The sequence below is a fragment of the Echinops telfairi genome, unplaced genomic scaffold (genome assembly GCF_000313985.2).
Source record: "Echinops telfairi isolate 266 unplaced genomic scaffold, ASM31398v2 ScPeMD7_4;HRSCAF=17, whole genome shotgun sequence".
NCBI classification, from domain to species: Eukaryota; Metazoa; Chordata; class Mammalia; order Afrosoricida; family Tenrecidae; genus Echinops; species Echinops telfairi.
In genome coordinates, this window is record NW_022103900.1 from 45,591,864 (window position 1) to 45,619,173 (window position 27,310).

General features: G+C 36.6%; 1 protein-coding gene across 1 annotated transcript in view; it reads left to right on the plus strand.

Annotated features, from left to right (window-relative positions):
* The window catches only part of LRP1B (LDL receptor related protein 1B), a 1,686,774-nt gene that overhangs the window by 1,024,694 nt on the left and 634,770 nt on the right, over nucleotides 1-27,310 (plus strand). Inside the window, exons 27-28 of the mRNA XM_045298375.1 lie at nucleotides 333-427; nucleotides 18,786-18,935. Coding sequence (XP_045154310.1) covers nucleotides 333-427; nucleotides 18,786-18,935 — 245 coding nt within the window. The remainder of the gene's footprint in view (nucleotides 1-332; nucleotides 428-18,785; nucleotides 18,936-27,310) is intronic.

The window sequence follows — 27,310 nt, forward strand, 5'->3', positions numbered from 1 at the left end:
ATTTCTCCACAACCAGGATGGTTCTACAACAGTGAATTACTTAAAGTGATAATAATTTATTATAGTCATATTTAAATGTTGTTATGAATGTGGGAAAAATGTAAATGAGATAAATTTTGTTTAATGAAAGGAAAAAAAACAGATGGTGCTTTTTCCCAAGGCCAACATAGTGGTTACTATCAGAAAGGGGCACAGCACACTGGGATTTCCTGGAAAGAATTAACCTTGAGTCAGAAATACATTTTAATATTTGTTTTCTCCTCAGTGCGTGTTTCCACTCATTAAATATATCCACATCTAATATTTTTTAATCTGTATCTCTTTGTGCTAAGGAAACTGTACTGGACAGATGGAAACACAATTAATATGGCAAACATGGATGGCAGTAATAGCAAGATTCTCTTTCAAAATCAGAAGGAACCAGTTGGTAAGTTGCTTGTTTTTGTTTTCATTTTTAATAGTCAATCTAAGAAGTTTTTAATATATGAAACCAGATATTAAAGAATGTATCCAGATCTAAAACTCAAAGAAAATATTAAACATCAGTGTTGTAAATTAATTCAGAAATTCATCGTTCTTATTAAATCCCTCAGGAGAGATATTTTACAGGGTAAGGAGGTAAAATAAAAAAAATTAAATAGTATATAAGTATGTTGTAGTATTTTGAGTAATAAATAGTTTGTTATAAGCTGATAGACATCTCGTTTTTACTGTGATTGTTTGACACACTGAGAGAGGCAATACAAAACAATGTGCATATGCTTCTCTGATTGTTATTATGCTGTAACAATAGTTACAATGATGTATGTTAAGAATGATGTATGTAGTCTTTCTTATTCATTCTGCATTGTGTTTATTTAGTTATTTTATATTACCCAACACTCATGGATTGAATTGTGTCCCCCCAAATATATGTCGGGTCAGTTGCTTCATGATTCTTAGTGGTTTGGCAGTGAGGTAACAATGTAATCAACTTCTATGATGTGATTTAATGAGATCAGTTATGATCTTATGTCAGAAGATTATCATGGGATACAGCAATCTTAATCAGGTCACAGGCCTGAGCCATGAAAGGTGAGTTTCTTTGCGATGTGGCTTGCAGCATTTTTTGTTATGGAAGAGGAAAGAGAAGTGTTATATAACAGGAAAAAGAAGTGGACAGAAAGTATGAGCACTTAAACTGCCAAGAAAGAAAATCCAGAAGTGGTCCTTTGAACCAGCGCCTTTGCCCTGAGAAGCTGCTAGATGCTGGGGAAGATAGATGCCAAGATTGACTCCTGTAAATCTCCAGATAATCCTCAAGCCACAGATGCCGAAACTCGCTAAGGACCTTTCTCCTAAACTGTGAACCAACAGAAACTTTTCCCATACAGCTGACACCTTGAATTTGGACTTCCAACCTCCTAAAGGTGAAAGAATGCATTTCCGTTTGCTAAAACCATTCACTTGTGGTATTTCAATCACAGCAGCATTCAACTCTGCACCAAACCCACAACCAGCTGGCTGGTTCCAACTCACAGTGATTCTGTCGGCCAGGGTAGAACTGCCCTATTTGGGTTTCCAAGACTAATTCTTTATAGGAATAGACAGCCTCATCTTTCTTCTGTAGAGTGGCAGGTGAGTTTGAACTGCTGACCGTGTGGTTAATAGTTCAGTGTCTAGCCCACTCTGCCTTCAGGGCCCATAACAAACCATCAGGTAAAACACCAGAATGCTGAAAGAGAACCTTGGCTCATTCTCAAAAAAAAAAAAAATTTCTCTTGAAGGGTACATAAAGCAAGGTTGGTGTTGTCTGCCAAATGACTTCTTCCCTCTATTCCCTTTACACATTTACAACAGGACAGATAGTCTTGTTTGTTGCTTCGTTAGTGTTGTTGAGTTGGTTCTAGCTTATTTTGTCCCTATGTCCTCCAGAATGAAACACTGCACAGTCTTGCACCGTCTTCACTATTGCTGCTCGTTGCGTGCCCAGTAGAGCAGCCACTGAGTCAGTCCATCTCCTGAGAGATTTCCTCTTTAAAGCTGACCGTTGGAAGAATGATGTTCTTTTCCAGAGGCCTGATAGCGTGTCAAAAGTACTAAGACAACATCCCTGCCATCTTCCCTTGTAAGAAATATCCTGGCTACCCTCTTCAAAGAGCTCTTAGCTTCTTCTCTTCCAGTCCACGGTATATTCAGTATTTTTCACCAGCACAGTCATCTAAAGAGAGTCATTCTCCTCCAGCTTTCCGTAGCCATGGTGCCCCGCTTGCACATGGACAGGAGGCAGGGAAAAGACCAGGACTTGGGTCAGCATGCCCTGGTCCTCAAGATCGCTTCTTCACTATTTTTAACAATTGAAAGAGGTCTTTTACAACAGATCTGTCTGATACAATACGCCGTTTGATTTCTCGACTACTGCTTCCGCGTGTGTTGATTATTCAGATTTTTGGCACCTTCTATATTTTCTACCCTTATTGTAATGTTTATTGGTCCAGTTGTGAGAAATGTCTTTTTCCTTTATATTGAGGCAAAATCCATACTGTAGGTGGAGATTGATCCCAAGACACTTCATCTGTCTCCACTTTCAGTCCACTCCACTAAGCACTCCGCTTCACTAAGCAATAGGGCCTTAAGCTCATCTTAAATTTGTGTATGTAGAAGTGTCTGAGATCTCTGAGATAGAATAAATAACAGAAATAAGTTAGACAAAATTAACCAATTTATTAATCTACAGGTATAAGCATACTTTGGTTAAATTGCAAAATTGGTTCCAGACCACTGCATTAAAGTAAGTCACAGTTTTTCTAGTGCATATAAAAGTTACGTTGACACCATATTATACTCTACTATGACTGCAACAGTGTCAAGACAAGCTTTGAAATAGTGTGAGAATTACCAAAATGGAATGGAGAGAGTGAACACACACCATTGGAAAACTGGCACCAGTCAAATTGATTGCTATAATGTGGCCACAAACCTCAATGTGTAAAAGACACGATAGCTGGGAAGCATAATACGTGAAACCAAATCATATGAGAGGTGTATTAGGCTAAGTTTTCTAGAGAAACAAAGCCAGTGACATTCATATATGTATGAGCAAGAACTTTGTTTCAAGAAAGAATTTTATAGCAAAAAGTGTCTATGAGTGTGGTGCTAACCAGAAACCCTCTTCAAGGCTCACACGGCTGCTAGCGGATGACACGGGAAGGTGTGTGAGGAAGTTGGAGGGTCATAGTTCAGTGCAGGCAGAGATGGAAGATCCAAGGTCCACAGGAACTTACAGGATGTTGACAACTGCCCGGGATGATGGGCCACCTGGGCTGTAACGCTGACCCGGGAGCCAAAAGCAGAATGCAAGCAAGCAGGCTGTTGCAGAGGGAAAGAGAGAGCTCCGTCCTTCTTATTGTCTCGTTATAACTGACACCGACATGAAGAAGCTTTTCCACACGAGGATCTGATTGAGACTGGATTCTACCACTGCCCCTGACAGGACCTCTAGCCAGCTCAGATTTCCCCTTGTCACCTTGATAAATGATGACTTAAGGAAATTTGAGTCTACAGTAGAATAATTGTTGCCAAACCTCCTTATCTACTCATTATGTTATAAAACCTAGAAAAAATGTTTTGTTTGGAATAAACACATAGTAAAACACATTAAAAATATCGCTAGGGATACTTCCTAGAGTAGCCAAATATCTTGGGGGTTCGGTTGTCTGAGTTTAAAGGATTAGACCCATAGTTTGCTGCATTTTACTTTGAACCAAACCTAGCCTTTAACATTACCTTTCAGCTATATAACAAATTGGCTCACAATATAAATAATATTATAGTGAGACACTGTAATATTTCAGAAAAGAAAATATGTGCCACCCAACAAAATCCGTTGGAGTCCAAACCTTCTTTAAAATAAGATAAAAATATAGAGGGAAGGAAAACTAAATCCATGACAATGGAATGAGGAGACGGAAATGTTCAGCAAGTCTGCGTTGTGAAGACCACAAACACTGGGACTACATGATTTGTGCAGACGTTTTTGAATTGGAACCCACACTGCTGTGCTCACTTTCAGTGAAAACACAGTAAAATATTACTTTTAAAAGGAATTCAAAATAAGCGAGAAATGTGAAATACTTTCACTTGAACCATAGTGCCAGTCATGTACCCTAAAACTATTTTGTGTCATTTGATAAGATCAAGTCATATTAATCAAATTTGAATAGAAATCTGAGATAATAACCTTAATAATAAGCATTTTCAGTTATTGTTAAAGAGTTTTTCCCCCAAGGTCTTCATCAATGGCTTTTACCTTAGGTCTCACTTTATGTTTGAAAGTCAGGGGTTCAGATATTCTTTCTGAAAATATGGTACATGTTTGTGCATAGATATCTGTACAACATATTTAACTTTTAAAAATCATTCTCCTCTCATTTATATTACTTTTGGAACAAGAACTATATTGCTTGACATTTGAAGTAGCTCATTTTTAATAAGGATCATCCAATAATTGTTTAGCATCAATGGAGTTAAGAGAGTAATTCCTTTCTGGTAGTCTGTAGAAAAAAGCTATCATACAATGATACCCTTAACAGTTATTTAATTTGTACTGTTTTTCATAAGATTTTTAAGTACCGTTCAAATTCAGGGTAGTTTTCTAAATTAAAGTTCAACTGAAATGTTATTATTTTCATGTGGAAAACAAAAGAAACAGGGGGATCTATAAGAAAACAAAAGCCATAAAAAGGACTAAATTTGGTTTAAAACAATTCAAGAGTACTTATTGCAAGTAGTTTGGAGTATTTAATATTGAAACATGACTGTGATGGTGCTATTTAACCACAAATAATTCAAAATCTGTATGAATTACATCTTAAATCAGAATTTATGAGCAGAGGATATAAATCAGACATTTCTTTTAAAAGCATACTGTTTTATTGAATACCATATTTTTCAGTTGTCCAAAATTTGACACTCTCCTTTTTTCCTAAAAATGTCCAATACTAGCTGTGAGTCAGCTCTGAAACATAGTGACCCAAAATAACTCTGAATAATTTATTGGAAATAGGATAAGACAAATGGATATATTAAGAATGTTTGCATTATGAAGAGTGTAAACAATAGAGCTAAACAAATTGTGTACACATTTTGAAGTAAGCACTTACAGTGCAGTGTCAGAATTCAATGAAAAGACAATAACATTATTTAAAAAGAAAACTCAAAAGTAATGGAGAAATGTGAAACACTTTCGCTTCCAACACCATGTAAGTCATGTGCCATAAGACCATTTCCGTGCCATCCAGAGACTCTTCACACAAAGTGCAGGCCAAAGTTGGATTGGTTAAATGGTTGTCTACTGATTGATAAGTCTTCTTAATACTAGGGATAAAGATAAATTATTACAAACCTACTGCCAAATATATATAATAAGATATATTGTTTTATTTTTATCCCCCAAATCAAGAGGACATAGCAATTCACAAATAACTTCGTGGCCAACTTTACATTTGTGAGTTCTTGTTTTGAAAAAGGACCCCTAGTAGCTAGTGTTTACATGTTGGGCTGCTAACGACATTGTCAGAAGTTTGAAAATACAGCCAATCTAAGGGGAAATGAGGGCTTCTACTTCCTCAGAGTTAGAAACCACAGCGTCACTATAGGGTCACTGTAACTTGGAATCATTGGATGGCAGGGTGCATATGGTGGCACTGTGGATTAGGTATTGGATTATTAACTGCTGGGGTGGAGGTTCAAATGCACCAGCCTCTACAAGACTGACTGAAAGGTGAGGTTTTCTGCTCTCGTAATGATTTACAGTCTCAAGAGCAATTCTACTCTATGGTTGCCAAGCAGCAGAATTAACTGGATGACAGTGGGCTTGGTTTGTTTTGGTTCAGACCTACCAGGTTAAAGTCAGTTCTGACTCCAAGTGACCAAGCCAGAGTAGAACTTCTCTATAGGGGATTTTCATCTATACATTTTTACAGATTTTTACCTGAATTATTTCTCTATTCCAACAAGCTAAAGCAGAGATAAACAAACACTTCAAACAAACAATGAACAGTACCCCATGTGTGCCAGAGAAGAATGGCACTCCATAGCATGTTTAGCAGTGATTTTCTGTGGTTTGTTTCTTCTGAGGTGCTTTGGTGAGCTTTGGTGAGGTACTTTGTTACCAAAATTTTGTTTAGTACAAGAGATGTGTCCATTGGGAGCAGATTATGAGGGATGTGTCAGCTCTGGTAAAGATGGAAAATTTGATTAAAAACCCCAGTTGAAGAATCAAAGAGAAGAATTATGTAATGGCACATATTCATAGAGAGATTCTGATCAGTACATTAAGAATAAAAACATTATGTGAGTGGTTTATAGCATAGATTGTATTTGTTTGCTTGCTATAACCTGAGCAGAAGTAGACTACCAGCAATTTTCAAAAATATAATGGCTCCTTATTAAAAGCGATTCAAAAGCATGTTGCATAGCAACTATACGTTTATATATTATTACAGTAAGTTTACTGTGTGTGCTTGAACAATTTCCTGAAAAATAATCAGTAGCTTATTTGTTTAATAATATGCATAAAATACTGATGGTGGTTTAGATTTTTCTTTTCCATGAAAAAATACATGTATCACTCCCTCGCCTTCATAGATATCTCAGAGCTAGAAAGAAATGAGGCTAAGATGTTTTTTATTTCTTTTGCTTATAAAGCTAAACTCTAATTCATATAGAATTTCATATGAATTTTAAAAATTCATATTAAAATTTTATATGAAAATTTAAAACATTTTAACTTTTGTTAAATTTCATAAGAAAACAATTACACAATTACTAGGACACTCTCAGTTTATACCTTGATCATTCCACTTTATAGAATTTTTCAGGACAATTCCCATGTGATTATTTAGAACAAAATGGTTTTATAGCGCTGTGAATGAACATATCTTAAAAACTGTAAATTAACTGCCATCAAGTCAATTCGGACTCATGGCACCCTTATCTAATTCAATACTTGGCCTGTGAATTTCTGAGTTCCTTTATGGGGTTGTAAGCCTCATCATTCTCTTGAGGAACACAGCGGCTGGTTGTTTTGAACTGCTGACCTTGAGGTTAGCAGCCCTCACATCAGCCATGGTGCCACCAAGGCTCCTAAACTAACATGCGAATATCTGAGCTACATATACATAAGCCTGCTTTCATGGTGACCATTATGTACTCATGTCCACAGGGATATTTATTACTGCATTAGGTGCTCATTGAATTCCACTGATATCTCCCCATAGGCAATTGTAATTATTGTGTCATGATGTCTCTGCTGGGGTGACCTCTAGGTTAAACTGCCTGGTCACTGCATCCCTGGCACAGTTTTCATGAAAAGAATAAGATAAGGAAAGAAGGTGACACTATTCAGTTGGCTTTCTCCTCATGCATATTTATTGTTAAATTATCCATTATTTTTCCCAGCAGGTGAGAAGAAGACAGAGTAGTCTTGCTGGTGGGCATGGGCTGTCACCAGGTTATAAAAGTCCATGTCTGTCACTTGTTCTCATGTCTGTGTTCTCACCGTGATGCTCTATGCCTTCTGCACTTAGCCTGGGAAGGAGGATTCAGTGAAACCACAAATTTTTGGCTGCATTAATAAATACATAATAATTAATACATTATTAATTGATATTTTATTGGGAGCTCTTATAGATATTATAACAATCCAATATTCAGTTAGATCAAGCATCATTTTATAATTGGTACCACGACCAGTTTCCATACATTTTCTTTCTTCTTGAACTCTTTGATATCGACTCCCCTTTATCCCTTCCCTCCCCACCCACAGGAACCCTTATTAGCTATTATTATTATTGTTGCCATCTTTTACATTTTAAGCACTTATTATTTGTAAAGCACCTATGAAACTATTTGCATTAATCATTTCTCAAAAATCATTTGTTAAAAGGTAGCTTATTAAAGTTTTATAAACTGGGGCTTGTTTAAAGAAGTTAGTTGCCGATGATGAACAGTAGACCTGGGATTCAAATCCAAATATATCTGCTACCAAAGTCATATTAAATCTTAGCCATTATTCCCTGCCTAGGGAGACTGATTTTCTACATTAATTACCTGACCTTGAGGGAAGATCAGGGAATAGCACCACTTTCCTTTCAAACACGGCAAGTGGAAAAAAGAAAAATCCAGTGCTTAGGTACTCCTGAGAAATGTAGGCCCAATTAAAACCCAGCAGTCAGCTTTGCAAAGCAGGCCGGGGTATGCAAGAACCAATTTCGCCTCTGAACCGATTGTGCCTCACAGTTCATCATTTCTGCACCTGTAAAGCCAGTTTTACATAGCCACGTCACTGATGTACTGAATTTTTGAGCTTGTGAAAGTGTTTTTAGATTGTAATTCACTGGATTTCTCTTGCTTGTTTTCTGTTAAATCCATATATGTGACATACTTGAAATAAAAGTGTATCATAACCTAATCAAAGCACCCAACTTGGCATTTTATGAGTGTGCATCGCCCAGGACTGAGAAATTACAGTCTTCGGGCAGTTTAGTCTGAATAACTTTGTTTTTGTTAAGAACAAATCAGCATTTAATTATCTGTTGTTGAATTAAATATTCCAATTAGGATTTATTGCTCGGTCTTGAATACATTAAGTGCTTAGAGCAGTTTATATACCACAGAGGATTTATTTACTATTTTAAACTATTTTTATATTTTAAAGTTTATTTCTAAGCCTCATATACAGCAACTTAGCTTGTCACTCAGCATTATGTTCATGGCTTATTCTTAAAAATCTAGTGCACTATGTATTTTATTTTCCTTGGCTTTCTCCTTTTCTTTTTTTCTTTAATGTAATCCCACTGAAAATGTATTTGTTTACCCAACCTTCAAGTACACCTTGAAACCTACCGAGAATTTTTATACTATTTAATCACTTGATTCTATGCTTTATACAGTGGATTTTGAATCTATTCAAGGATAACATTAATAAGCACTTTTAGCACATCAAAAAGAATTTAAAGGGCCTCCCTCACATTTTAAAGAGAAGATATTTTTATTCCTAAGTGTGTTTTCTTGCAGTTTCTCTCATTATACAACTGTTATTCACCACAGTCATATTTTATTATGTATGCAACAAATCTGTAGATAATGCCGTAATACCAAAAGAAATGTTGCAAATAGTTAAAAAGAAGAAGAAGTAGAAGAAGAGTGGGGGAGGGGCAAGAGGAATTGACACTAAAGTATCATAATTCTGTAAAATATGCATACAAGTAATTAAATGCATTATGAATTTTGATTATAATATTGTGATTTAATCATCAATTTACTCATTCTTTCAAATACTCTGAAGTATACCAAAGGTTTAAAAAAACATTATGCTGTGTATACTATGTGTCAATCTTGAAAACAAAAACCTCAAAAAGATCTCAGTTCAGAGAAATAGGAGACAAAAAAAATTGCAAAATCAATTGGATGACCTTTTTCATTGAATTAAACAAAACTAGAACATTTAATGTTCAAGAGAAAAAAATAATTCCAGGTAGCTTAAAGACAATACAAGGAGCCACTGTGAAAACAGAAAAAAAAGTACCTTTCTGTAGGAGAGAAACTGAGAGGGAAGATTTATAACAAAATTAGTGAAATTGAGATACTTTAGCTGGAGATGGAAGGATAAATATACTTGTGTTTCTGAGAAAGTGACCAAGGAAAAGGGCTTTTTACCATGGTTGGCAGATAGGAAAACTGTCCCAAGGAAATAGTTAATAAGAGAGAGAATGGACGATATATGGGAGTCTTAGGTTGAACAATATAAGCAATGCAGAATAAAGTTGAATAATTTAGCTCTGTTAATCTAGTTTAATGACGTTTTAAAGTACAATCAGTAGAGGATGGAATTAAGGAGTCATGTAGTGAAGTTACTTGACTACAATTGACACTGAACAATGTGGGGATTATTGGTACTGACCCCTAGTGCAGTTGAAAATCCCTGAGTAATTTCTGACTCTCCCAATACTTATACGTGAATAACCTATTGATGACTGGATAACATGAGCAGTTAATTAACACATATATTGGATAGTGTATGTATAAGGGGGTCCAAAAATTCATGTAAATTTTCCATCATCTTTCATTGCATTTTCTATGAACTTTCAAACACCCTCAATTATATACTTCACCCACATACAAGTTTAATTTTATTTTTTTCCATCATTTCATTGGGAGCTTTTACAGATAGCAAAACTTTCCATAGTTCAATCACATCAAGCATAATTGTATAATTGCTACCACCATCAGTTTCAAAACATTTTCTTTCTTCTTGAACTCCTTGATATCAGCTCCCCTTTATTTCCTCCCAACCTCTCCCCACCCCCAGGAAGCCTTATTGTTATGTTATCTATTATTATTGTCTTCCATGCCTTACACCATCCAGTATATCCATTCACCTATAATTCTGTTATCCGTTCCTATCAAGTGGGATTACACAGTCATTACTATCGGCTACACCTTCTTACCTTTCCTCTGAACCTCCCTTCTCCTACCCGTACCCTCAGGGAATCATTACTCCTGTTACTGTCCCTGAAAGATTATCTATCTTGGCTTTTATGCATCAAATAATCTTAATTGTACAAATGAACATACTCGTGTTTAACAAGATGAATGAGGTAGAACAAGAACATAATAGTGAGGGGAGGAAACATGAAAGAGCTAGAGAATAGTTATGTGTTTCAAAGGTGCAATACTGCACTCTGTACTTACCATCCCTTCTGTGTGGTCCTTCTGTAAGGGACTGTCCAGTAGCTCACAGATAGGTTTGGGGTCTTCACTTTGTCCATGCTCCTTCACGTCAATTTGATTACTTGTTTCCTGAACTTCTGAAACCTATTCCTGTTGACACCTCATGATCACAAAGGCTGGTGTGCTTCTTCTATGTGAGCTTTGTTGCTTCCCTGTTAGAGGTACTTGTTTAACTTCAAGCCTATAAGACCCCAGATGCTATATCTTTTAATAGCCAGGTACCATCCCGGAGGACAGCTGAATATAGACTTCTGACTGGGGTGGGGTAGGAGGTAGCACTGGACACCTCGTCTGAGCTGATTGGAGGTTACGCACAACAGAGCCACACTGAAAGTCTAAAAGTGGAATGGTGGGAGGCGGGGTGTACTAGACCATTCCATCCCTGATGGGGAGATAGCAATAGGGACTTGTGGGAGATGCACCTTTCGGCCACTAATGCTGAGGACTAAAAGAGTATAAGTGCTCTGGGTAAGTGGGTCCTGAGATATGGAACCCTGAGAGAACTGGGGCCCAGAATGATGGATAATAGCAGGTCCTTCTATTTAACGGAGAGATAACTTATCTGCTCTGGTTCAGGATAACAATTAAACATGGAACTCTTTATATGGTCTTTTTTTTTTTTTAAACTCTTCTTTTTTTTTTTTTCTTCTGAGATAGCGAAGCCCAAGGAGACAGTGATGGACCTATAGTTGGGGGAAGGGGAGACATGGGAGAGGAGGAGGTGGGGGAGGGGAGTGGTGGGTCAATAATGACAAGGGCAGGAGAATAGCAAGGGTGCTAAAGTGGACTGGAGGAGGGTGTAGTGTTCCTGGCCATGTGATCAATTGAAACATAGCTGAGAGAAATTACTTAGTGGTGAATGATGGGTAATCATGATGGTGGGTCAGTAGGAAAGAAAAATGGATGGAAGAAGAATAAAAATTTTATATATGTAGGTATAAATATCCATATGTTTATATGTAAATATATAAATATAGGTGTATTATAAAAATATATAAAGACAGGTGTATTATATATAAATATATAAAGATAGGTGTAATATATATATTACTTTGACACTTTACTCAAATTTTATCTCAGTACAAGAACAGTTTGTTCTAATAATTTGCACTGTATGATGCTCACCTCCCCAATACGATCACTAAAGACAAAATATGTGCATAAACAAATGTGGTGAAGAAAGCAGACGTGCCTGACATACATTCTTTTTCATGTTTGCAGTGGCCCTTATGATGCACTCATGTGTCTTGAAAGAGTGGGCAACTGTAGCTGCATACCTCAATCTAGCATATATCAAGAGATTCAACTTTTCTTAGTATTTTCATGACTATTCTCTAATTCTGAAGCCCTTCCCGCACCACGAATGACCCTTCTTATGGGTGCCATGATGATATTCAAGGCTTATGATGCTTCACTAAGCACAATGAATAATACACCAGAATCACAAGAGATCACTTTTTACCAGTATACACAATTGGCTGAAGAAATTTAGTATTCATGTGGATAAGACAAGCATCACACAGCATTTTAAAAAAATCTACATATCAATGGACTGGCCTGATTAAAACCTATGTTATTCAAGTGCAGCTGTAATTGTCAAAGATATGCTTTTAAAGTGAAAATTGGTAATTAAATCATTTCAAATTCACATTCAATTTTTAAAAGCAATAAAAAGAGATCTGGTATATACATTATTCCATTTTCCCCAAATGAGTAAATTCTGTGAAATTATAGTACAATATCATAACCAGTTGATATCGATACAATCTACCAACCTAATTCAGATTTCATATTCTTCCTGTGCTCATTTCTGTGTGTGTGAGTGTGTTTATTTAGCTGTCCCATATTACATTTCCACCAGTTTATATAAGTGACCCAACTTCTCTATGTTCTTGTGACATTTGGTGCGGTCTTATTTTTGTGATGTGTGTGGTGATATCTCACTGTGGTTTGAACTTCCATTTTCCTAATGCCTAATAGCACTAAACATGTTTTATGAACTTATTAGACATTTGCATATCACTTTCAAAAAGGATCTGAAAGTTTCACTCCTAATTGAAATATTTAGGGATAAGTTTGCTTGTTTTTATTGCGGAATGCGGAGAGCGCAAAATACAGTTTACCTACAGTCTCCTGTTGTAGTTTGAAGGTATTGTCCCGAAGTCTGAAGCGTGTTTCTCATTGACATTCATAGAACCAAAGTTGGCCAAACAAGTTTGTAACTTGTTTCCAAACTGAGAGAATATCATAATTTTGAATGAAGTATCTAATCCATTTCTTCTAACTAAATGATCTCATATGCATATGCATAGTGGAATTAATTAAAGCATTCATCCATTCACAGTGATAAATGTTCTTCTGTGTTTGTGGCCCCTCGTACTAGGCATTGAAGAACAGTAGTTAACTATGGGATAGCCCCTTCTCTGCAGGCACTTATTCAGAAGTGAAGAAGGCTCTGGATGACTCTGATGGACTTTTGCTTTGGTCACCTGTACTGGATTGGATTTGGGTTTCTTTTTGATAAGCAGGTCCAATTGGTTTAAAAAATAAATATGTATGCCTCAGAAATTTGCATTGTTAGTGGGATACTTTTCACACAGATTCGGCTGCACTTTGGAAGATCTTTAAGTCATCCACACCGAGAACCCCGAGACGCAGACAGATTTCTCGCAGCACCCCTATAGCATCTCTACTCTGTTTAGCAGTTGCCTTAGAAAACAAATTAACAAGCGAGCACACATTAAACAGTTGCCATTAGGTCTGTATCAACATGCCTGCAAGCTGAGTATGCCGGAGCAGAGCTAGGCACTGCCATTTTCCAGTGCCTACTTGATTTGGGTACCCCACTGGAGGCCTCCCTGCTTCTGGCCAGACTAGAATCTTGGGCCTGTTAATCTGTAGTTGAGAGATTTAGCCTTTGTTCTGCCCAGAGAGTGCACATATGAGTTTTACACACACAAGTTCGACTAGAGAGAGGACATTGGGTGTGCACTTGCTTCGGCGGCACATATACCAGAAAGTACATTGTGTGAAGTGGCAGATAGAGGAGGTTAATTTGGAGTTAGACACATAAACTATGTATTCACCTACTCAGTCCAAAGAGGGTCTTGGGTTCCTTAAGAAAAGAAATACTCATACATTGATATTAAAAATCAATATGAAAGAATAGATTAATAACCTGAAACTTGGCACAAATATAGTAGAAATGAATATTTTAGGCACTTCTGGGGATGGATTAAATAACTGACTCTTATGATTCTGTGCAGCCAAAGCAAAGATAAAAATATGATTAGATATAATTTTACACATATAGCTTTCTCTGGCACTGAGCTCTGAAAGAAATTTCTCCCGTGGGTTCTTATATAAAGAGAGCTCTATATAACATATTGCACTCAGACCTATGTCCCTAGTAAATGCAATAGTGGGTTTCTATTGCTGATTCTTAAAGCATCTCTAGGAGAGAGCTGCGGTAGCATTCCATTGACTTGCACTAGACAGGCAAGAGAGACAAAAGCCCAGGAATTTCAGGATACAAATGGCTCTCCAGTGGTTTGGCTTTGAAGTAAGATAAAATTTAGAATATGTAGCAGGATATATATATTACAAAATTTAAAGGAAATCCACTATAAATAGTGAATACTTTAAAAAATAAATTCAATTGTTGCTGAAAATTAGGCAACAGAAAGTTGTCATATATCTATATTTGTTAATAGTAAAATACTCATGGCTGGCTAAGGATGCAATCATGTGCTCTAGTCAACGAAAGAGAGGGTAAAATAAGTACTTCTCAAAATTAAATCGTGGGAGCCATGATTTATAGTAGAAAATATGCATGGAAGTACTATAGGAAGCAACTGTAAATATGTCCAGAATTATCTTAAATTAATAAACAGATGGTGAATATATTAATAGAATAATATTTTATTATATTCTATAAAACTTAAAACTAATCACTCTTTCTAATCATTAAAAAATGGAATCTACCTGTTCACAATGTCTAATTGTGTCTAGGGTGATTTCCCAGTCAGCCTTCCAATTTCTAATAATAAAATATACCCATATGTCATGAAACAATTGTTGCAATGTACAGATGTGTTAGATTACCTTTACTTCTTCAAAGTTTACTTAATGAATCAATTTCACTCTCTAGAATGGGACTATCTCTACTGAAAATTACTTGAACTATGATTGACCATTTTTCTTATTTTACTTTGTCTGAGTGTGTGTGTGTGTGTGTGTTTCTGAAAAAGAATAAGCAATGATTTATGTCAGTAAAAAAGAAGAGAGGAACAATTTAAAGGCAATTTAAATTTTAAATCTTTGTAAGCTTTGTGTCCCAAAAGAACAGTCCTTGTTGTTGTTAAAATCACATCTATAAAGATAATGTACTTGCTTCAAAGAAGTCTTTTGGAGTTACCTGATGTTCTATTTTCAATTCTAGAGCTTTTAGTTGCCTACTCTAAGCATAGTGGACATAATGTTAACCAAAATGGGCCATGGCCTTAGGGTATATACAGCAAGATGAAAATCCTCTTTAAATACCTACCTGGGGAGAAAATACCATTTTTGAGAACTAGATAGTTTAAGAAGATATTTAAACAGACATTTAAATATCATCAAGTCTTGCATATTTTCTTTCAGCTAATTCACTGTAGTTTGTTCAATATATCACCACTCGTCTGACTTTCTCCCTGTGTTCTGTTTTCATCCCTCCTTCTTTCCTAACTCTCTGAACTTTGTCCTTGAGTAACTGATGCCATTTTAAATCTTCAGTGACTAATTATTCTCCCAAGGAGGTGAGTTCAGTTTCAGGACTGGTGAATATGATCCTTCTCAGAGCAACAGGTAAACCAACAGCCTATTAAAATATCAACCGCTCTGAACAACTGGGATTTATTCCAAAATGCAGGGATGGTTCATCATGGTTGTTAGCTGCCATCGAAGTCCAGTTCAACACTAGAAAACCAATATCAGAAAAATACACCCCATCAATAGACTTAAGCAGAAGAACCACACAATCATCTCTATGGATGCAGATAAAGAAGTTATTAAACTCTATCATCTTTTTTTTTTAATGAAAACCATTAACAAGATTCAGATTAAAGGGGAGAGTCGCAATGTTATTTAGGGCAAATGCAAAAAGCAAATGGTCAACATTTACATGTAATGGGGAAAAATTGAAAGTGTTTTCATTGAAATAGAGAATAAGATAGGAGTTCCTAATCTCAGGACATAATTTCAATATCATATGAGAAGTCCTCGTTAGACAAGAAAAAGACAGAAAGGGTGTACAGATTTGAAAACAGGAAGCATAATTATCTGTAGTCAAAGATGACCTGAGTCTTTACAAATCCTCAAAACCAGACCAATAATCAACACCATGATAAGTGGAGGAAAATTTGAAAATGTCAAAGATTTGATTCTATTTTAATTAACAGCCAGCACCGCTGTAGACAGCAGCAAGGCAATCAAAGAATACATTGCATTATATGTCTGTCTGGCCCATAGGCCATGATATTTTTCAATTGCCACATATGAGTTTCAGCCTTTGAATTATGACATTGGAAAAATATTAAATATACCATGGACTTCCAGAAGAATATACAATTCAGAATGCTCTTTTGAAGTGACCATGGCAAGACTTCATCTCGTGTTCTTTGGGCATGTTATCAAACAAGACTAGTCCCTGGAGAGGAACATCTTGCTTGGTACAGTGGAAGGCAAGACAAAGAATGACTCTCGTTGAGAGGGACTGACCCAGTAGATGCTACAATGGGATCAAACATCTTAAAGATTTTTTTTCCTTTTTTTTTTTACCACTCCCCCCCCATCTTAAAGATTGGAACAAGCAGTTTTAAAAATCGTTTTTATTGTTCAATGGGTGAATATTTACAGATCAAATCAGTTTCACATTGAACAAATTATACACATTTTGTTTTAAGTCATTGAATGCAATGCCCACAATTTAACATCATTTTTTGTGTTTTCTGTTTTCATTCTTTCTTTGTGTCTAATAATGCCTGCCTCTGAACATTGTGTTTGGGAAAATGCTTCCATTTTTAATCTTAAGTAGTTGATTGTTTTAAAGAGCATAGCCCTCTCTAGTTTGTTACCTTATAGACTTTTCTATTGTATAAAATGTGAGCCATGAAGGTGAGTTCATTTTCAAGACTGAAGTGTGACTATAGACTTGGGTGCTCCAATAGTTTCTATCACACCAATACCCCTTGTCTTGTTATTATTTTGATACATTTTTATCCTACTCTATCTACCTTCTAATGTAGTTATATTCAGAGCAGTTCGTAATGGTAGCCAGGCACCATCTAACTCTCAGGGTCATAGAAACTGAGGCAGTCCCTCGGATTCTTTCCAGGGAGTGTTTTGTTCCATTGCACAAAGTATTGCTATGAATTAAAACAAACATGAGAGCACCTAACAACACTATAGATACAAAGCTTAGTAGTGGTTCCTAGAGTTAAGCGTAGACAGCGCTTTTGCTAAGTTTTTATTTATGCTAATGAAAAAATTACATTGATTAAGGGCTGGGTTGAGCAGCCAACTGATGAAAGTGCCACCAATAGATAGTATTTCTCCAAAAAGCTGAATTAGCAAAAGCTCTTGGAGAGACATAGTTCCAACAATGACTAAGAGAAAGCAAGAAAGTCGGAGAAAGAGAGAGAAGAAGAAAGAAAGAAGGGAAAAAGATAGGAGGGTGGGAGTAAGAGAGGGAGGAAGGAAGAGGGAAAGAGAGGCAAGAGGAGGAGGGAAAGATAAAAAAAGGTAGAGAGAGAAAGGGAAGATGGGGAGGAAAAGGTAGAAAAAGAAATAATAAAAGACAAAGTAGCTGCTGATTATGTAAGGCTGGTTATGTAAAACCTCATGGAACTTGATTCCTTGATTTGGAAACTTAAGGTCAGGGGTACCTGGCCTCATAGCATGTTCAGTGCCCTGTCCCTGCCCTAGTTCATTTCATAGAGCCCTTTAACAGTGTGCAAGAACCCATAATAGCGTGCAAGGTACAATTGGTTTCTATTCACTTGGAGCACAAGAAAAAGAAGGAGACTTAAAAATTGGAGGCAGAAATCGAATGGATGGCTAAGTGCTTCCATGAACAAAGGCTTTTTTTCCCATGATTTTTTTTCTCCTGAACTGGATAGTGCCTGAGAGCCTTAGTGGATGTTTTGTTAAAGGATTCTATCGAAGAGTCTCAAAGAGAATTAAAAATGCACAACAGAAATTTAAAAAAATTATTGCAATGAGATGCCCTTTAAATCTCAAATCAAAATATCCCCTGAAGTTAATTTACAGCCCAACAATAATTTAACCTTAAGAGTTAAAAAAATTAATTCTGTATGAACATTATGTTATTTTAAATTCTATTTATGGAATCAAATTGACAGTAGCAACTCCAAAGATTAGACAGGAGTGGCTCACGAGGGAAAAAGAACCTGAAAGATGAAGGTGGGATGTTTCCTAACTTTGAGACTGTGACCGATGTCATTGAGCCGCACATGTAGAGGTCATTGGTGTGTGTTCTGCTGTGTATTCTCAAAAGGAATAAAAAGAGTCTTAAAATATGTAACAGGAACAATGGTAAATCTTAGCACTGAAGTTAAAAACTCACATAGGTCATTACATTAAAATTTGCAGAAACACGTGATACAATAAAGAGGACTAATAATTCAGTTTGGAAATACGGAAATATGATTACAACTCCTAGAATTTCCACCAAATAGTTATGACTTTATATTGAGTTTCCTGTAAAATAAAACAGTCATCTCTCACATTGTCTCAAGACAGTTATGATAATAGAAAGTATTAAGTGTGGCAAAATGTGTTATCTTTCTTAGGAATATCAGTATATGTAGATTTTTAAATAAACCTGATCTTACTGTTTAAGACAAAAATGTCAGTTTTCAACCTATATTTTTTTCTCCTCAAATCTACTTGGTTAGATAAGAGTGTACCTGAAGTGGCTACCTTTATGTTTAAATTGTATAATTTAATTACAGGTCTATCGATAGACTATACGGAAAACAAGCTTTATTGGATCAGCTCAGGAAATGGAACCATAAATAGGTGCAGCCTGGATGGTGGCAATTTGGAAGTAATCGAGTCAATGAAAGAAGAATTAACAAAGGCCACAGCCCTCACTATCATGGGTAAGTGTAATGGTTCTATAGCTGAGATGTTTCCTATTGATTGGAAGTTGATTAATTATGACCTGCTAAAGCTTTAGAAAGTTACCGCTCCATTAACACCAAATACGCATGGAAATTGCACATCTCTGAGGTTTTTTTCCCTCTATTTTCCTTTTTTTAAGTTTAATCAACAGACTTGTAAGATCGTACAGATTAGAGGCTTGGTACTGTCAGCAATACTAACTTTACTATTATTGATTCTTGGGTTACTATGACGTGTTTTTTCCTTTTTCGTACTCGATTGCAGTGCTTCAAAGTTTAAGGGCTTAGTATATTAGTCACATTAAAATACAATCTGGCTTTTCTCTTCTTATAAAGCAAAACTTGAGCCATGTCATTAATTCCAGGAAACAGTCTATTTACCAATGGCAAGTATTATCTAAAAATAATTATCTAATATGTTTAGAGATAAGTAGGACTTTTAGTGTATAACATCTCATTAAATTCATCTTCTTTAGTCTCCTGAACAAAATGGTTTCCAGGGCAGGTAAAACATTCATGGAGTCAAGAGGGAGGTAAAACATATAGAGAACCTATAACTAAACTCACTGGAATTGATAGTATAAGCTATAGCTTTTGAAATGTGACTGCTGATTTAAAAACAGTGCTTATAATTTCCTCCACAGTGCAAGAGTAGATACTAGAGAATGACTTGTGCTGGGATGGCTACGGTTTAGTGGTTGACTTTAAGCTAAGTGCCATGGGTAGGTCAACAGTATGAATGCAAATTGGATCTTCAACACAGAATCTCAATCATATAAACTGGCTACAGGAAATCCCAGGGCACTGAGTTCATGTTTGAAATTCTATATATGTGATGTAGTCAGGGTGACTGTTAAAAAATACTACATATGAAAATCTATTTGAGCATATACTCTACAGCTTTTTATATTTCACTGCCATCAAATTGTTCTAACTCATAGAGACCATACAGGACAGGTTAGAACTGCCCTTGTAGGTTTCCAAGACGGTGCGTCTTCACCACAGAAAAGTGGTGAAAAGGTTATGCATTGGACGGTGATCCCCACGGTTGGTTGTGGAGACCTCCCACTGCACCTGAGGAGAATGGTTTTTATACAGGGCATGTTGATTTTGTATTTTAAATTTATTCAATTATTTTATCATTTTCCAGACGTCATGTGAAATGTTTTTAAAATACCCATGTGTGTGTAAAAGATAAGAATAAATGTTAATGAGGGAAGATTTGAAAATTTATTTTTTTGAGGAAAATTGTATTTTAACACCCTTTATTTTCAATTAGATTGAAAATTACTTAAGTGAAAGTACATAAGGTCTAGGCATTACAGATTATTATTTAAGACAGGATCAGTACAGGATATAAGAAATGTTTTTATTTAATTCATTTCAATTTTACAAACATTTAATTAGCACATTTTATATGTAGGCATTGTGTTAAACTCCAACATATAAATAGACACTATTCGCAAAAAGTAACATATTTCTCTAAAGGAAATGTAGAAATTGAAATGCAATCAAGCAATAATTAAACACTATGGTTAGGTCTCTTTCCATTTTTATAGCAAGTAAGTACAGATATTAAATTTGTTTATCTATAACAGGAAGTCAGCTGGTGGCATAAATGGTTATGTGCTAAACTTTTAGCTGAGAGACTGGAGTTTCAATACCACCTGTGTCAATTCAGCAAACAGGCGTGTTGATGTGGTTCTGAAAAGTTATCCCAAAGAAACTCACTGCCATTGAGTTGACTGTGACTCACAGAGACCCCAGAGGGCAGAGTAGAACTGCCCCTGTCAGGTTCCAAGACTTCAAATGCTTCTCCCATGAAGCAGCTGGGAGTGTCAAAGCACCAACCCCATAGTTTGCAACTCAGTGCATAACCCATTACACCCCCAGATCTCGGAAATGTCATAACCTTTGAAATTTTATGAATTAGTTAGACATGGCACAAATAGGGTCAGAGACTGCTGGAGGCTGGTGTTGCTTCATTTCACCCTTAAATCATCTACTTTTACCCAGTCGAGCATTCCCAGAAATACTTCCGCCATTTCAGTGGTTTTATTTTGCTGAATCTTTGATCCTAAGTTGCTACTGCTTTTACGCATAATCCTTTTCCAAATTATTTCTTAGAATTAATATTTCCAAAATATTTTTGGGTCTAGGTAAGACATCTCAACTTTTAAAAAAACATCATCTTGTTTTTAAAAAATTCTCCCGTTTTCTTTCACCCTGCAGACTCCCCTTTGACATAAGGGCAATGTCTGTGTTCTTTCTAGGGCATCATGCTACCAGTCTTCACTGTCAACGTCCAGGAGTAAAATACAAATGGACAAAGTGGGTGCTTTTGGCAACAAGATTATTTTAGGATAAGAATACTTATAATGGTTGCATAAGGCAATCAGAATAAAATATGATTTTATATTCTTCAGAATGCCCAAATAACAAGGAAATATTCTTTAAAGTATAATAGATTAGGTTTAAACCAGCTAAATAAGTCAACTAAATAAGGTTTAATTTTAAAAGTGGTTAGGTAAGCTGTAACAATCCCCAAATCATAAGTCACATTATGTTTTCAAAAATTGAATTCAAATATACTTACTCTATGAAAAAAATTATGAAAGAATGTAAACAAAGAAGCCAATAAATTAGGAGCAATGTGTTAAAATTCTGTCATAACAATTCCAGGAATGCCATTGACTTTTAAATAAACACATTTGCTATAAAAATCATTGCCTCTCGCAGAAGGATCCCAAGGAAGGGATGAACTGGCCAATGTACAATATAATACCAACAAAACACACAACATTCCTCTAGCTCTTTAATGCTTCCTCCCCACTACTATCATGACCCCAGTTCTACCTTACAAATCTGGCTAGACCAGAGTGTGTACACTGCTGCAGATAAGAGCTCTTGACACACAGAATCCAAGACAGATAAACCCCTAAGGATCAATAATGAGAGTCGTGATAGGGGTAGGGGAAAGGTGGAGATACAAGGAGGAAGAAAGGGGGAACTGATCACAATGATTGACGTACATCCCCGCCCCTCCTCCGTCCTCAGGGCACGAACAACAGAAACGTGGGTGAAGGGAAACCGCGGATGATGTAAAATATGAAAATAAAAATAATTTATAAATTATCAAGGGTTCATGGTGGCAGGAGGATGGGGTGGATGGGCGAGGAAGGGATAAAAAGAGGACCTGATACCAAGGGCTCTAGTAGAAAGAAAACATTTTGGAAATGATGATGGCAGCATATGTACAAATGTGCTTAATACAATTGATGTATGGATTGCTAAAATAACTGTAAGAGTCCCCAATAAAATGATTTATTTAAATAAAAACGAAATCGTTGCTACATAGAAAGTGTAAGGCTTAATTGAGATTTATCGCTCTTAACATGACTGTGACTGACACACTCTGTGTTGGAAATTAATAATAAAAGTTAGAAACTCAATATTACTGTCGCAGTCTCAGCAATGGAGTGAATCGTTCATATTAGCAGAAGATAAAATAAGTGGTTTGTCCTCACTGTATAATTCAAGGGGGACACATTGGTACAAATCACAATGTATAATGTCTCAACCCGGACAGCAACTCTGCCTAGGAAAATAACATTGGATAAATTCAGATTATTTTAGCAAATAAATGGCTGAATACCCCTCATGCCACTATAGTTTGATCAACCCTGAAAGATAAATATCCGTATGATATGTATTAAGTATACATATATAAACATAATAAAGGAACACAATATAAATGTAATAAATATGTAACATAAGCATAATACAGCCTATCCATTGCTTTCTTGGTGAACTATACATGGCTGTATCAAAATACATCTAACAGCTCTACGTTCAAACTTAGACATTCTCTACTTGCTTCTTTTCAGTGATATTTTTCTATTTGACAAATTTCCTGCCTTAGGCTCTGAACTTGCCCCTTTGTTCAAAGTTCCTGCCTTAGGCTCTGAACCTATCCCTCTGTTCAGATACCTTTTAGAGCTTCCCCATTTCCCTTTCGTATTAAAAAAAAAAAATAGGTGGTGGTGGTGAACTCCTTCCTGCTGATGTGGAATATTATAGCCATATAAGAAAGCAAGTAAAAATAATGTTGAAGCACCTCAATACTATCCTGGAGATTGCTAAAGACTTTAGTTAAAATATTTTAAAACAAATTCGCCTACAGAGATACCGAAATCCCTCACCTAGGTATGCAGAGGTAATTGTGCTCTGAGGGTCTGAGGTGGCCTTGCACACCTGCATGCCCGCCCCTCGGAGAGAATACATAAGCGATGGATGACAACTGGCTAGCTGGAGGTTTGTTTCAACTGAAATTAAAGACTGGTTTAATCAATAATTTTAGAAACTTTCACAAAATGATAAATGCAAGCTTTATGATGTCTTAACTACTTTGGATTGACAGATTTACCTAAACTTGTGTACAATTCCACCACTTGCCTATAAACCTGGAATTGTAATATTGAAAGATTCCTTGAGCAAAATAGTGAACGATGCCAGAAGCTGTCAAAGAAGATGAAAATAATCCAAAGATTTACTCTACCAAAAGAACTAGTCGACATTCCACCATGCCAGGAGGCAACATATTAGCGAGAACTAATGTTGGTGAAGAAACAATGTCAAGGTGCACTGAAAGTATTAGCCAAAAATAAGGGTACAGCAAATAAAGGAATACCAACTGTAATGTTTCAACAGTACTGGAGGCACTGATTCTGCCAGGAAATTGGCCATCTGACAGAAAGAGATCCATATTTGTGTCCATTCCAAAGAAAGGTGACCCAACAGAATGCTCAAAGTATCGAACTGTATCATTGATATTGCATGCAAGTCAAGTGTTGCTGAAGATCATGCAACAAAGTTGAAGTAGCCCATTAGCAAGGAGTTTTCAGAGGTTCTGGCTGGATTCAGAAGAGGCTGTCGAAAAAGGGATATCATTGCTGATGTCAGATGGATGTTGGCTCAAAGCAAAGTGTACCAAACATGTATTTACTTATGGTTTATTAATTATGCCAAGACATTGGACTGTGTGGATCATAACAAACTATGGCAAATGCTGAGCATAATGGGAATTCCAGGAAAATTCATTTTGCTTATTTGGAACCTGTATATGGATTAAGATGTCATTGTGTTATCGAAACAAGGGAATATTGCATTGGTTAAAATCAGGAAAGGAGTGCTTCGGTGTTGGATCCTCAACAAAGTCAGGCTGTATGCTGAGCTAAGCAAATAATCAGAGAAGGTGGTTTATATGAGGAATAATTTGGGGTCAGGATTGGAGGCAGACTTATTAACAACTGGGGTATGCAGATGACACAGCCTTGCCTGCTAAAAGTGAGGAGGACTTGGGGCACTTGCTTATGAAGATCAAGGATTGCAGCCTTCAGTAAGGATTACAGCTCAATGTGGAAAAAACCCAAATCCTCACAATTGGGCCAATGATAAATGGAGAAACAGTTGAAGTGGTCAAGGATTTTGTCTTGCTTGGATCTATAATGAATGCTCATGGAAGCAGCAGTCAAGAGATCAAAAGACACTTTGCATTGGGTAAATCTGCTGCACTTGACCTCTTTAGAGTATTGGAAACCAAGCATGTGACTTTGAGGACTAAAGTGCATCTGACCAAAGGCATGGCGTTTTCAATCACTTCACATGTATCTGAAAGTTGTACGTTAAATAAGAATAGAGGCATTTGAATTGCAGTGCAGGCAAAGACTATGAACAAACCTGTCTTGGAACAAGTCCATCCAGAATGGTCCTTGGAGGCAAGGATGGCAAGACTTCATCTGACGTCATTTGGACATATTTTAAAGACACATCAGTTCTTGGAGAAGGACATCATGCTTGGTAAAGTAGAGGGGCAGCAGAAGAGAGGAGGGCCCTTCAGTAAATTGACACATTGGTGGCAACAGTGAGCTCAGGCAGAGAGGAAGACGGGGTAGGAGCAGGTCATGCATATGATCCCTGTGGGGTGGAATCAGCTCGATGGCACCTAGGAACAACAGTAACCATGTACACATAATATATATATTTTAAGTTTTAAAAATCTAATTATTAGAATCTTGCAAGGCACAAATTAATATAAAATAATGATTTAGCTATTCAATTTAGTCTGACTCCAAGAAAAATATTGTTATATGCAGGTTTAGCAAATGCTTTGATATATCCCCCTTCAAGATATAGAGATCAATTTTCTCCTTAGGAATGGGCTAGGCTTTGTGACATTTTTTCCTAATAAACAGAAACAAGCGAAAGTGACGGTGCATGATTTTGGAGAGTGAGTCCTGGAAGGCCTGGGCTTCCTCCTCGTCCATTATCTTGGATCACACACTCAGGTCAAAGTCAAATGACACACTTAGATCAAAGTCACACACTCAGATCAAAAGTCAAATAGGCCACCCTGGTAGATTATGGAAAGGGAAAAGTAGCTCGGAACAGAGACCTTCAGCTAGGAGCTAAGTGAGTGGATTGTTTTAGGAGCGGAACCTCCAGTCCTAAGCAAGCTTTCGAGATGACTGTAGTTCTAGGCCATGGCTGTTCAGCAACCCGGAGAATGACTGTGACCCAGAACAATCCACATAAATGGTTTCACCCACGGAAAATGAGTGAACTAATAACTTTATTGTTGTTTTATGATGCATACTATGTTGCTACATAGTACGACATTACTAGTAAATGTTCCCACTCCAATTCTAAGGCATTTGCTTAATTTATAAACAGACATTACAAATTCAAGCACCTATAGGGGCTAGGCAGGTTTCATGAATAAATAAAGTGAGGCAAGTGTAATAAAACCCAACAGTTCCAATGTGATGGCAGATAGGTACTGAGGGTCAGTAGTGGAAAGTGGCAGGAAGTATGATGAGCTGGGAAAAATAAATGCCCACTGGATGTAGAACCAGTTCTCACCCTATTTTTGCCATTGGGGACATTGCCTAGTTGTGCCAGGCTATCTATTTTTCAAGTGAAAATGAAAATCCAAAGTTTTATTTCAATCTAATAATTTTTCTATATTACTAAGTTATTAAACACCATACCCAAGGGACTCTGGTGGCATGGTAGATTTCTTTTTGGTTTGCTAACCACAACTCAGCCATTTGAAACCATAGCTGCTTAGGGGCAAAAAGATGATGCTGTCTGTCCCTGTGAAACTTCAGTCTCAGAGACCCCTAGGAGCATTTCCATCAGGCCCTGTAGTGTCACCTTGAGTCGAAAGTGACTTTATGGCAGTGAATTTGTGTGGGTGCATTTTCGTTTGTTTTGTTGTTAAACAACTTGCAGTCTAACATATTTAGTACATGGGAATCATGGAGGTTAACTCTATGTAAGACAAACTAACAATAAGCACTCTGCCATCACAATCAAAGCCTCTATGCCTCCTCCGTTCCAAAGGTCACCAGTTGCCATCTCCGGTTTAACCATTATTTATACGGGTTGTATTGAGGCAGCGAGAGAAGAATATGGATAAGGCAGCTAACACCTTCTGAGGGGGTATGCTGGTGGCCCTGTGGGTTACATGTTATATTGCTACCTGAAAAGTCAGTGGTTCAAATCTACCAGCCTATCTGTGGTTGAAAGATGAGGTTATCTTCTCATCTGAAAAAACTGAATTAAATTTTTTTTCTGTTAAAAGTATTATTCAGTTTCATGAAATAATAATGATGCTTCGATATATTTTAATTGATAATTTTGAAATGGTTTATTATAATTGGTGCCCCAAAAAGATACAGAATCAGCTATGTGAAACAACTATTGATTAGTTTTCAAATACTAGTTGTTTTCTGTATTTATTTTTTATAATTCTAGCACCTTTTGGCATTTTTCTGATCAACATTGCCTGCAGGAGATAGTGAAGTTAATCCAGTTGCTGTAAAATTGAATCATCTTTGTGAAGAGGTAGGACCTCTGGTGGCACAGTGGGTTAAGGGTTGACTAAGCTATAAGGTTGTCCATACACACATGCCACCTGCTCAGGGGGTCAGGGTTGAGGTTGTCTGCTCCTGCACAGTTACAGTCTTGGCACCCTATGGAGCAATTCTACTCTATTCTTGAAGCACTTGCTGATGAAGATCAAGGGTTGCAGCCTTCAATATGGATTACAACTCAGTGTAAAGAAAGCAAAAATCCTCACACCTAGATAAATAGGTTACATCACGATAAATATTAGATCCACAATGAATGATCATGGAAGCAGCAGTCAAGAGATCAAATGATGCATTGCATTGGGTAAATCTGTTACAAATGTTCTCTTTACATATTTGAAGGGCAAAGATGTTACTTTTGTAACTAGGGTGCGCTTGACCCAAGCCATGATATCTTCTGTTGCATGTGAAAGTTGGTCA